The sequence below is a fragment of the Octopus bimaculoides genome, chromosome 17 (genome assembly GCF_001194135.2).
Source record: "Octopus bimaculoides isolate UCB-OBI-ISO-001 chromosome 17, ASM119413v2, whole genome shotgun sequence".
Taxonomy (NCBI): Eukaryota; Metazoa; Mollusca; class Cephalopoda; order Octopoda; family Octopodidae; genus Octopus; species Octopus bimaculoides.
In genome coordinates, this window is record NC_068997.1 from 12,395,109 (window position 1) to 12,408,638 (window position 13,530).

The following is a 13,530-nucleotide window of genomic DNA, read 5'->3' on the forward strand; positions in this document are numbered from 1 at the left end:
GGATTTGAACTCAGAAAGTAGATGAAAGAGGCTTAATACTGCAAAGATATCCAATCTAATGCTCTGCTAGTTCTGTCAATTCATATGTTTTTTTTTTCTTCTAATAATCATCCAATCATGGACAGTAGTGTTCTGCTCTTTGTTACTGTAATCTTACTCCAGGAAGTTTCTTTTTATGTACAAATGTTCAAATCAAATATCAAACACATTGATCTCAGCAGTTTTGAAGAACCATTAAAGGTTACAGGCACTATTTTTTCCTTGAATAATAATAATAATAATAATAATGATTTAAAATTTTTCTGCAAGAAGCAGCCAGTTTGGGGGAGGGAATGTGTCGATTACATCGACCCAGTGTTCAACTGGTACTCAATTTATCGACCCCGAAAGGATGAAAGGCAAAGTCGAGCTCGGCAGAATTTGAACTCAGAATATGGCAGCTGACAAAATACTGCTAAGCATTTTGCCCAATGTGCTAACAATTCTGCCAGCTCGCTGCCTTAAATAATAATAATAATAATAATAATAATAATAATAATAATAGTAGTAGTAGTAGTAGTAGTAGTAGGAGTAATAATAATAATAATAATAATAATAATAATAATAATGGCTTGAAATTTTGGTACAAGACCAGCAATTTTAAGGGAAGGTGTAAGCCAATTACATCAATCCCAATATTCAACTGGTATTTATTTTATCGATATAAACCCACAAAATAATAATAATAATAAAAATAAAAAAAGAATTTTTAAATATATCCAGCAATACAGAATACTTGCAGTTAGATCATTTCGTTATTTCACATTAACAACTCATCAAATGAATGAAACTGGCTGTTTTTCCATTCACAGTGTTGTCATCCTCACGTGGCTGAGCTGTTTATTTACTTTTGTAGATGCTGGTATTGGGTTGTTTTTTGAGGCATTTGTCAGTATCTTGATAGACACACCTTTTCTGTCTGCTAAGCATTCAGTTGTGAACCAGGAGAGGTATATGTAGAATGATGCAAGCAGTGTTATGTTATTGAACTCAGAGAGGTTTAGAGATGAATATCTGTAACGGTCAAGTTTGAACCAGTCAGCAGTTTAACCTCACAGTTAATATGCTGCAGCATTCTGATCAAAAAATGGAAAACAAATTCTGAAACAGTGAAAAAAAAGTCTCATATACCATCCTGAAATGATATTTCTTCTATGTCTTCATCATCCCAGATTTCTCCTGGACTCGGAATCGTTACCGGTATTCTATGAGGTATAAGTGGAGGTCGTGGCAGACTCTGAGCGTCTTTTATGTCATCGCCATCACCAAGCAGCGTATTATGAACATCTGACTCTACAGACGCATCAACATATTGGCTTTCATTGTATAAAGCATTGTCAGAAACAACAGGATCAATCCCTCTGTATTGGCTGAAACGAACAGATTTGGACCCAATCAGATCAGTGGGTTGCATAAAACTCTGTTGTGAAGGCAACAGGTAACCAGCAGTTGTGATAGGAGCCTTTGGTTGAAATGACCCATTCTGCAACAAATTTGGTACCACAGGAGTTTGGTCTTGTTGGATTTCCAATCCTAATTCTGCCGTAGCATCTTCATCAGGGGTCAACCCAACAAAGATCACTCGAGAATTTGTTTTGCTTTTATCACTAGAATATATATGCGATTGTCTAGAAGAAGATTGCTGAGGTAAAACTGTTTTAGCCATTTTATTGGAATTGTCAGGCTTCACGTTTGTTGAGGCTGCTGCAGCATAATCAGAAGATGTCTCGAAAGTGGCTTGACCAATTTCTGAACTGGACAATGCCCATTCTCCGGGACTTCTTTGACCCTCTGCATTAGCATCAGTATTGCCTGGGATCATTTCAGGACTGTGAGGTGGATTCAAAGGGGTCTTCCTCATCTTCAAAATGAGTTGTAAGAGTGGATCTTTCTCAGGTGGAACTCGCTGCTGGAGAACAAATTCTCCATCGCTGTAAGTGATATCAGCTGTGTCATCACGAGTTAACTCGTTTGAGTCCTTCAATGTGCTGGGGTTGCTGACATCAGCAAGAATACGTTTGTAGACACCATCACTGACCATATACAGCGCTGCTTGTCCTTCACTCTGACTCAGCAGCCACTGGCCATCAGAGAGACTCTCAAGTGCAGTATTGCTACTACTGCTCCCTGATGACAGTGACTCACTGCTCACCTTGTCAGATAAAGGTGAAGAATCAGTTGCAACCTCATTGTCTGTTCCAAGAATTTCTTCTACATCGTTGTCATTGTCAGCATCAAATTTAGGCGCCAAATTTAGTCCTTCAAGTGAAGCAACTGTGAAATTTTCTCCAAGCTCTTTTACTTGTTCGTCAGTAATTTTCTCAGGGGAATCAGGGTTCTCAGGTGAGAAGAGAGATCTGCTGGGGCCTTTTCCTGCCCCAGAAGTTTGGAAGTGAGCAATAGAAGATGGAGGTGGGGTTGTTGTGTGTGAAGATGAAAATTGCAATGACGATGTTGTTTGTGATGTTGTTGATGTTGTTCTGTGAGGCTTCGGAGGTTGTAGTAGTAATTGTGATGCTGGTTGTTGTGGTGGTGGAGGTGATGGTGATGACTGTGATGGTAGAAACTGCGTCGGTGATTGCGATGGAGGAAATTGTGACGGTAATGATGGCGTTATAAATTGATCTTTCTCTTCGGTGTTTGTTTCGTTCAAAGATTTCGAAGTTATTTCGACCAATTTAACGTGTCTAACAGGAGACCGGACACGAGTGTCTGGCGGAATATAGATAGATTCCATTTTGTCAATCCGCAATTTAGCAAGAGTTGCTTCCCTTCTTCTCCTTTGTACCTCTTCGACACGTTCTGCCTCAGACTGCCGTCTTGTAATACTACCCAAAACGTTTACGGCATCTTGTGCCACGACACTTATACAGCGTTGCATTGCTGGTGCATTTGTGTCTTGTAATTTACTTGTTGATGGTTGCATTACAAAACTACTGAACGGTTGTACAGGGCTTTTTGAACTTTGCATTGAGACTGCATTTGTATCTTGCACTGCACCATCATCAGAGTGGGTTATTACAGAAATGTTAATAGGCTGCACTATATTTCCAGTTGAGTCTTTTGCTGCGTCTTTGTTAGAATCTTTGGCAAAATTTGGATGATAACTTTTCATTGGAACTTCATCTGGATTTTCACCAGTTGTAGTTTCTTGTACATCAGTTTTCTCTCCTTGTTCTACAGAATTTTTATTTAAATTTAATAAATTGATTTCATTAGCGGAGTAGCTTGCAGCTTCATTTATTAATAAGTTGCTACCATCTTCATTTATCATGGTTTCAGACTCCTGAGGAATGGCAGTGTCTACAAGAACTGATTCTTTGATAGAAGTAGGCTGCAGAGGCTGAGAAATAACTGCACTTCCAGGCGTTTTATCAGTAAAATGTGAATTTTTATCTTCCAAAACTAACTCGTTTAATAATAAACTTGTTTGACAAACTGCATCTTGTTTCAATGAGGAAAATTCGTTTGGCTTTGTTTGACAAATTTCACCTTTTTCAAATTGATTAGATGAAGTTGGTTTGGGAGATTTGTCTGAAGTCGGTATGCTTAAAGCATAGTCATTTGCTAAGATTGTGCCAACTTTATCAGCAAGAATTTCCTCAATCAGTTGGGATAGTATCAAAGAATCCTCAGAGACTGAAGCTTTTATTTTAGGGATACATTCTTTGTCACCATTATTTTCTGCTGAAAAGCTCTTCTTCAAATAAGCAACTGCAGAATTAGGTGTTACTTGGTCGCTGGAGATTATCTGTGACAAAATTTCTTGTTCCACTAACTGAATAATTTCATTTAGATCTTCTTCTTGTTGAATTGATTCAGCATCAATAGGCATTCTTTGAGATGTTGCTAATGTAGCTGCTATTTTATGGTTTTTAGTTAATATTAGTTCTGATGTTAAGCCAGTTAATAATTCTAACTGCTGTGGCAACACCCGACTGCTGTTATTATTATCAGCTAATGATTCACTGGCTTCTTTGGTTTTAGACTCGACAACAACTACCTCAACATCATTTTCTGCTTCAACAATATCAGAACCATCACTGAATCTCTCACAGGGTATCTCCTCTTCATTATCAGTGCTTTCAGCAATCGTAACCGATTTCTCAAAAGATGTATTCAGAACATTTTTATCTTGACTGTCTGTAGTAAACTTCACATTCTTTACAGCCTTGTCTTTGGTCATTTCTCCAACAATATCGACAGATGGTAAGTCCTGCTTACTCAATACGGTTTTCTTTGCAGGTTTTGCTTCATTTACAAAAGGAACAGTACAGAGGACAACATTTTCAGCAGGAACAACTTTAGGCTGGTCCTGGGGAGCAACAACTACAGAACTACCAGGCCTCACTGTAACGGCATGAGTTAATCCAGAGTCCATTCTAGGCTCTCTTAAGGATACAGCCATATAACCTAAATGGCCTGGTACCAAACTTGAATTCTGTAAATAGTTAGAATTATTACTAGGTTTGCTAGCAAAGAAATATTTTTGGTCATCAGCCACGATTCCAGTACCTTTCTCAACAGTTTTCTTTACTTCTTCCACTGTTTGAACTTTGGTAGATTTCTTTTGTATTCCTTTAACATCCACCATAGCTTTTGGTTGGGTTACTTTTGTCTGTGGTTTATTTCTGATGTGTAAGTAAGGCTCTCGAACAGTAGTTCTTTTATTTTGGTAAGTCGCTTTACCAAATACTTGCGTAAGATATTCTTGATCTTGGTACATGACATTTATGGCTTTACTTGAACTTTGTGGGGCTTTTTCTTTTGTTTTAACAATAACTTTTGGTTGTTTCTGTCTGGAACCACTTAAATCTTCAGAGTCTTTTTTCTTCGTTAATTTATTCACTTTGGTAGCAGGATTTGAGCAAGAAAGTTTTTTGGAAGTGGCTTCTTCCATTGAGAGTTCTTTCTGAATATCTATCTGCATTTTGGCAATACATTGGTCAACTTTTCGTTTCATTTGATAAGTTTGAGATGCAGGGCTGTTTTCATAAAGATTATCCACAATATTATAAACAGCATCCTTCTTGTAATCTCGTTCTAAATTCTTTAAGTTTTCTTCCAGAAACATCCGACTAGTCTGAGCACGTAAAAGAATTTCTTGCCCAGCAACAAGTTCAGCTGAAGGAGTAATTGGTTTTAGGTCAGCATAAATTTTATCTGATGTGAAAAGTTGAGTCTTGAGAGGTGAGTCTAGAAGATATTTCTCGAGTGGAGCTACTGACTGTAAAGAAGTAAACCATTTCTTAGAATTACTATTTTGATTTTCAATTCTATTAAACTCCTTTTCATCGTGCTGTAAATCGGGAGAAGAAGAAATAACATAACTAGTGTTCAGAATTGCTGGTGCAGGAGGAGACTGTTTCTTAGGAATGCGTTTAGCTTTGGAAGTTTCTCGGACTGCATACGGTTCCTTAGAATAAGGATTAGAGGAAAAAGTTTTAAGGTAAGAGTATTTCAAAGGGAGCTCTTTAGCAGATTGTTTCTCAGTTACAGATGTTGGTTTCTGTATATTTCTGTTAATTTCTTTAATAACAAGTTTTTCTTCTTCTACATTCGATTGATATTTCTTGTTTCTATTGGATCTAGAATTCTGGAATTTGGATGTGGAATTCACCGAACTCACAGTTTTGTTTGGTTTCGAAGTAGATTTGCTTTCCTTGCCATTCACAATGTTTGTCTTTACATTCGATGCCTTATGGGCTGTGCTGAGAGGATTATTTGAATTTACTTTTGGTTTTATGCAAGGAGCAGATGTATCTTTAGAATGACTTCTCGATGCACTTTTTGATGACGACTTTTCAATATGATGTTCCTTTTTGGGATTTTTAGCATGTTTATCTTCGGGAGCTACAGAAAGGGGTTTAGGGAAACTTCTTACATCTTTATCTGTATTAATAGACAAATCTAGTGATTCTAAAGAATCAGGTTCTTTAGACTTTTCAATATCATTTTTTGAATGTTGCACATTTTGAGATCTGTAATGTAATGGTTCCGTTTTCTCTTCATCCTCATTAATTTTTTGTTGAATATTGTCGGGAACCTGACCAAACATGTTCTCAAAACTTTTTGCGACATTTAGAAAGTTGGCTTGCATACCAAACATCTGCTGTTGTAAAAGTTCTAAAGAATTCATCCGATCCTTTGTTACTTGGCTAAGTTGATTCTCCAACTTCTGGAGCTTTCCTTCCTTCTCCATTTCATGTTTCTGTAGAAATATTTGTTGTTCTAAAGAATTCATCTTATCCAATAGAGTCATCAACTGAACCTCTAATCTGTTATGTGATGCCAATAAAGGATGAGCTGAAAACGCAGCGGCAGTGGCCGCAGCAACAGTGCTGAGTGTTTTTTGCACTGAAGCAGTTCCACGACAAGGACAGCAGTCTTCTTGCTCTGGTTTCTTATCTAGATTTGTGCTTTCTTTCTGTCTGACAGCAGAAATTTCATCTTCTCTAACTGATTTATCTTCCAATTGCTCTACAGCTGCTTCGTCTTCAACAGGGGACGTTTTACCAGCAGAAATATCATTTGGTAAATCCAAATTAATTACTTCTAAATCTAACGCATTTGCAAATACTTTTTCAGGAATTTGGTTTTGAGGATCAACGGTGTTTTCCTCTTCTGTATTATAGCAACATTCAGGTTCCACTTCCTCAGTAAAATGGTTATCAAGCTGATCCAAATTCAAAGCAGGAAGCATTTCCTCTTCAAAATTATGTTGCAATTGTAGCTCAAAACTTTCAGGCTCTTTTGTAATAACGGTAATTATTTCAGGTTGTTTGTGTTGCACTGATGGAACAGATATTTCTGGATTATTAACTGAATGGAAGTTTTCTTTGAACACAGAGATATTCTCTAAACTACCAAGATCAGCAGGCTTTGGGAAAGACGGCGAAATCCGTTTCGAAACTGATTTTCTGAGTGGACTGTGTTTTTCAACAATAACATGCTTTCTCATACCATTACACAGAGAATGACACGAAACTTTACTAGTCGATGTATATGGAACTTTGGTTAAACTTCTGCTAACCTGTGTTATAACTGATTGAGTACCAAGTCTTGCAAAAGCTGATTTTGTAGAACGGGACGATGCTGAACTAAGGTCGAAGTTACATCCATTATCATTGCTCAGGAACAAATGTTGTTCCGTACCTTTATGGGAATGTCCTTTCGATTTTGGATTCTTTTTGCCAGTTAGTGCCTGAGGTGCATTTTTTGAAGTTTTTTTATTACCATGAGAAGTTCTACCACGAGATTCTCTAACCACTTGAATGGCTAGCTGACCATGATCAGTTTTAATAGATGGCATCTTGTAAAATTAAGATAGTAATAACAATCTTTTCAAATATATTACTTTTGTTAATAGGTTTCGGCCATGCTGGAGTGAATACATAAGTCGTATAGAATTATAAAAGAATATGTTTCAAATATTATGTGGAACCCGAATATTTTATTGATACTTTGAATGTTGATGTTTCTTGACGCAGCATAAGTTGTGCATCAAGGATTTCGGCAAAAGGCCGGGGGATTTTCGAAACACAATGGATTTTAGATTAAAATGAGTTCCATGCCTACGCTGTGTCAAGGGTTATAAACGAAGAATAAATGAAAAGAAATGATTAAAACCTGTGTTCGAACGAATCCGAGCATCGCAGTTTCGTAGACGCAATACAGCGCTAGTTAAGATGTAAACATTAACTTTCCACTTATTTGTTTTGTTGTCGTTGGATTCGGTACAAAACGAACAGATTAAAGAAAAGACGAGATTTAAATCAACTAAATCGCCTCTTCAGTATATTGCTAATAACTTTATTTTAATGGACCGGCAGAAGGATTTGTCCAGAATTACGGAAATATGAATGTTCCATATTCGTGTGAAAAAAAAAAAACAAAGTTTTCTTCGTATCTTAGGAAGTAAAGAAGAAAAAGACAAAAGGCGGAAATAATTTGGTTTTCAAGCCTGGAATTATCGAAGAGGCGTTGTTGCCATGAATATTTATACATAAACAAACTTAAAGAATCCAATTCTCGATGAATAACAGAATTTAAGTTCCTGTTAATTTTTGTTTTTCGTTTTTTTTTAATGCTTTACGGAATATCTTGTTTTCGTTCGTTTTGCTTTTTATAAGAAATTAATAAATTATCAAACATACCATAGCGATCAATCATTATCCAAAATGTTCAGATAACTGAAATAGGGTGAACTGGAGAGGGTTACAAGTAGTGTAATAGAGCGATGGCATTGTTCTTGGTGTGGTGGTGTTGATGGTAACGAAGAAAGTTTGGAGACATTTGTAAGAAATAAACCAGGCGTCCTAATTAAAAAAAAAAAGTATCCAAATTTCAAGATTTTTGTTGAATTACAATAGAGATAGTGGCTGGAAAATAAGCAGTACGATAGAGTTGTTGGAAAATAAATAGATCTATCTATTATTTTGAAAATATATCATGCATGTCTGCTTGCGATCGTTCTTAAGAAAACCAAAATTCACGTAGCAACCATTGTCTTATTTACTCCCACAACTCGTTACTAGATTCGTGATGGGAACAAAGAAGGGATATGTTTTAACTTGTTCAATAGGTGGTGTGCTCGCACTAGTTGATATCATTACTATTAACAATACTATTAATGCTTGTGGAACTGCTGTAGCTAAGGTCTCTACTTAAATAACAGTAATAGTAGTAGCAGTGGTATTAATAGTATTAGTAGTTGCGGTAACAAACAACAAACTGTTGTGGTTAGTAACCAACAGACTTACCTCCATTCCAAGCGCTCCTTTATACACATAAACCAGTTTCTACCCGGCTTTACAAACACAAATTTAGAAATTATCGAATTTTGCCTGCATTGTTTTGTAATGTCATGTAATTTATTTGCTCTTGTGGCTTCAGAGCAACAAACATTTTTAAAAGATTCAAGTTAGAGTACATGTCAATATTTTTCAAGTGCATCAGCGGGCCTTAATTCAACAATTATATTATATCTTATCATAATTATATTAAATTATATTATTATTTATTATTACAATATTATATTATATTTATTATATGATACGATATTTATCTTATTATATTATATTATATTATATTATATTTAAAAACAATTGCTATTTTCCCCTCTAGAATAATAAGCAATAACTATCTATAACATTCTTAAGAAAACTTTTTTTTATGTTAATTACAGTTAAGTTTCCGTCTTTATTAATACTGAAAGACTATATAAAACGAGAGACAACAAAACGTACAATAAATATCGCTTACAACCTTGAAAAATAAGTTTATTTGTTTTTTTAAACTTGGTTCGTAAATAATAAGTGGTCATAGCAACGGTCAGTTTCGAAGGTGCAATAATTCTGTCTATCTATCGGGTTGCGGCCATGCTGTGGCACCGTTTTGTAGGGTTTTTTTTTTTCAGTCGACCGAATTGATTCTAGTACACATTTTTTTAAAGCCTGGTACTTATTCTATCGGTCACTTATGCCGAACCGTTAAGTTACGTGGATGTAAGCAAATCAGTGTCGATGATAGGAGGACAAATACAAAGAGCCATACAAAGACATAGATACACACACACAGGCAGATAGATAGATAGATAGATAGATAGACAGACAGACAGATAGGTTAGAAGGCGACGAGCTGGCAGAAACGTTAGCACGCCCGGCGAAATGCTTATTTAATCTGCCGTTACGTTCTGAGTTCAAATTCCGCCGAGGTCGACTTTGCCTTTCATCCTTTCGGGGTCGATAAATTAAGTACCAGTTACGCACTGGGTTCGATCTAATCGACTTAATCCCTTTGTCTGTCCTTGTTTGTCCCCTCTATGTTTAGCCCCTTGTGGGCAATAAAGAAATAAGATAGATTAGAAAACACATGCTTATGCAGTTCCCATATAATCGAATCTATACCATGTAACGTGTATTTATAGGAAATTTCATTTAAAGTATCCATTTTTCGAGGAAACAAAATCAAGCGGGAGTAATACTTGAGTAATTATGGCTTATAACTTTTGCTGCCGGCGCAAACGATGAGCAGTTTCCACGGATTAAATCAGATTTAGCGTTTCATGAATGCTTTTAATCGATGCTAGAATCCTTAGCCCGCAACAATTAAAAGAATTATATATGTAGGAGGCGGGAGATCGCACCTGCAATCCCTAAACGCTTTGAAATAATTTGTTACTTGACCAAAATACATTTGTACTTGTTTTGCCAAGCAGGAACTCATAGTCAAATCGTTTCAAATACCGTAACGGATGGATTACACAGATATAAAGGTGAAACAGCGACCAACAACGCCTGAAGGTCATTTCATATGTCTTTTATATAGTTTGAACGTTCTACGGATGAAACAAAAAAAATACACTCAAGGAGAAACAAGGGAGGCAACATTATATTGTTGTTGCCTCCCTTCTTTTCCTTTCCCATTTTTCCAAACCATTGTTTGCATTTTGTCTTTTAGGATTGGAAAAACGGACAGGGTGGTGTCAAACCTGTGCAACCTGATCACTTCTGCCAGTTAAACTCCCGACTCATGCGTTCACGTCGCGACACTGATTCTGCGAAATTGAGTTGGATGTGAGTAATCGCTTTTTGAGAGACTGTATTTGAATACTTGCCTTTTTTTCAAGTAATTTTTTTAATAAACTTTCCATTAATTTTAAAGACTTTTCATTTTTCTTAAATGTGGTGATTCGAGAATAGACCCGAATGAAATCGGGTCAAAAAGCTAGTGTTTCATAATTGTAAAGCAGGAACTAAAAATAAAACATTTTCATTTCGTTGTTGTAATTCTGTTGCTACATACGGGATCTTTTTTTAAAACGGGGGCCACATTTTTCATTAACGAAACACTTTGAAACTTGGAACACTGGTAGAATGTGTCATATAAAACATCTTTTTCTCTTAGTCTTCTTTAAAAAAAAGAAATCCCTAAGTTATTCCATGTTAAAGTTGTATTTCTGTAATTTCAACCAATCACTGACGTCCATTCAGCCGATATACATTAAGTGCCGACTACATAAACAAACGATTCTGAAACAATTCTATCGGTGATAGGGTTAAGGTTAGGGTTAGGGTAAAACAGCAAATTTAAAAAGAAAAAAGCAAATAAAACGAAGAAAAGAAAAAGAAAATGAAAAAAGCAAATAAAACGAAGCTATGGCTTAATCAGCCAAAGGAGTAAATATAAACAACTGAATACTTGTCAGTGATTGGTTGAAATCATCGAAATAAGACAATTTTTTACATGAAATAAATTCGAATACAAAAATATTTTTCTGTTCTATAACACAAAATAGATAAGTATACGAAGTTTGAAAGTCTTTCGGTACCAAAAACACTACGTAAAACATTAATGATGAATTGCTCTAAATATTTAAATAAATTCTTCATGAATTAATCTAAATATTTAAATAATAGTTTGTTTTTTTTGTGTTTTATTTTCTTTTTTTAATTATACTTTCAAGTTACTTTAAATTGGGTTCTCAAGTTCGAAAGACATTTACGCTTTCTGAGTTCGATTAAAACATTTCAAATGATAGACTGAACACCCACCATGTGACCCTATCCGCTAGAATTAGCCACAAAATCTGTCTAAAATTACATCCTACCATCAAGGAAAAGACAGTAGATAATATAGTTCTACATACAACTACAAAGACGACCTAGTAGCAGTCGGGATATCTTTAATTATAGGCCAGCTCTATCAGAGTGGATCTGGAGTGAAACAGGTAAACGATGTCACCATCACCTAATTGCTGGATGCCTTGTCATCATCACCTGATTGTTGAATGCCTTTAGAACAGCGGTCCCGACCTTTTTCACATCACGGACCCGGGGGATCATGCGCATAACAAAACACAATAAAGTATATAATATATAATTTAATTATAACAAATATAATACATATAAATGCAAAAACACACTGCAAACTACAGTAGTCAGTAAAATAATGATAAAATTTAAATATCTATTCTTTCTGTGCGACCCAGTACTGGTCTGTGATAGGGTAGTAGAAAAAGCTTTGAGGCACCGCTTTTCATTAAATTTAAAAAACGGAACTGCTCCTTGGACCAGCTCCACAAACCTGTAAACATATATGGAACAGAGGTACATTTCTTCCACCTGAGACCATCCTGTTTTTAAAATGTTTATAGGACATGTCAAATGTCCTCCCTCTCTGTTTATTTTTGCTTTTGTAAAATTATACGGTATGATTTGAGGAAGATTTTTATTGTTGAAGGTCAAACGACCGTGGAATGAATCCCTTGTTGGCTCGAATTTGTTTGTGTTTTCTTGGGACGCTTCAAATACTCTCAGGGACGAAATATATAACAGAGTGGAGTGCGAAAGGGGAACATAGTAGACAAGTTCGTTGAATTTCAGACTTATTCGTCTTAAACATGGAGGGATGCATTAGGTAATTTCTCTAACTAAAAGCAAAAATAGCATGCTCGATGAGAAGAGGTTGCAACCTTCCATTTCTCATACACGGGGAACATTATTATTGGTTTCTACGACCTTCTCACAGTGCAGCCGATTCTGAGACAGAAAAGTGCATTCGGTGCTACCATTTAAGTACCTGGTCGATCCTGTAGTTATTGAGTCCGGAAGGGTGAATAATAAACTTGACCTTGGCGGCATTTGAATTCAAAGTACACAGAATCGGAACAATTACTGCAAGGCCGATGCTCTAACGATTCAGCCAATCGACCACCTTACTGCATAATGTAGACCTTGTCTTAGGTGTCCCTAAAAAGCAGGATCATTGCGGCTGAAATACTTTTGTTTATAGTAAAAATAGGAGACGAGGAAAGGTCATGTTTTGATGAGGAATGTTTAGCTAAAGCAACTGAATGTGGTTTTTCGGGAACTGATCTCTAACCAGGAGTGAAAAATAATAATAAATATAAAATACAAGTGACTAACTTTATGTTGAAATTATTTTCATTTATGTTTTTGATTTTTAACATCGTTACAAGACCACATGTTAGGAGGTGAAAATCGATCTTACTATTTATCAACACTCAAAAGTATAAAAAGCGACGTTGACATACACAGGATTCAAAGGTACGGATCTTTTTTAAAACGGGGGCCACATTTTTCATTAACGAAACACTTTGAAACTTGGAACACTGGTAGAATGTGTCATATAAAACATCTTTTTCTCTTAGTCTTCTTAAAAAAAAAAGAAATCCATAAATTATTCCATGTTAAAGTTGTCGTATTTCTGTAATTTCAACCAATCACTGACGTCCATTCAGCCGATATAGATTAAGCGCCGACTACATAAACAAACGATTCTGAAACAATTAACCCTAACCCTAACCCTATCCCTAACCCGCGTGTGCAAATGAATACGCGTTTAGGGTTAGGGTTAAGGTTAGGATCGACCACTCACGACTAGCTAGCGCGGACGCGCGACTGCGCGTTCGGGTCCGCGCTGCTTTAGTAGTACCGATTCAAATTCAGAACGTAAAGAACAAACCGT

At 36.1% G+C, this 13,530-nt stretch overlaps 1 protein-coding gene across 1 annotated transcript; it reads right to left on the reverse strand.

Annotated features, from left to right (window-relative positions):
* Window positions 1–6: 6 nt before the first annotated feature.
* LOC106873418 (protein TALPID3) lies at window positions 7–9,012 on the reverse strand. Its single transcript, XM_014920774.2, has 2 exons — window positions 8,802–9,012; window positions 7–8,357 (listed from the first exon to the last, which is right to left on the reverse strand). The coding sequence occupies exon 2, from the start codon at window positions 7,349–7,351 to the stop codon at window positions 1,163–1,165; it is 6,189 nt and encodes a 2,062-aa protein (XP_014776260.1). The 5' UTR covers window positions 7,352–8,357; window positions 8,802–9,012; the 3' UTR covers window positions 7–1,162.
* Between the last annotated feature and the right edge of the window lie 4,518 nt (window positions 9,013–13,530).

Excerpts from the sequence above, each read along its gene's own strand:
- LOC106873418 (XM_014920774.2), bottom strand. The coding sequence starts at position 7,351 with ATGCCATCTATTAAAACTGATCATGGTCAGCTAGCCATTCAAGTGGTT.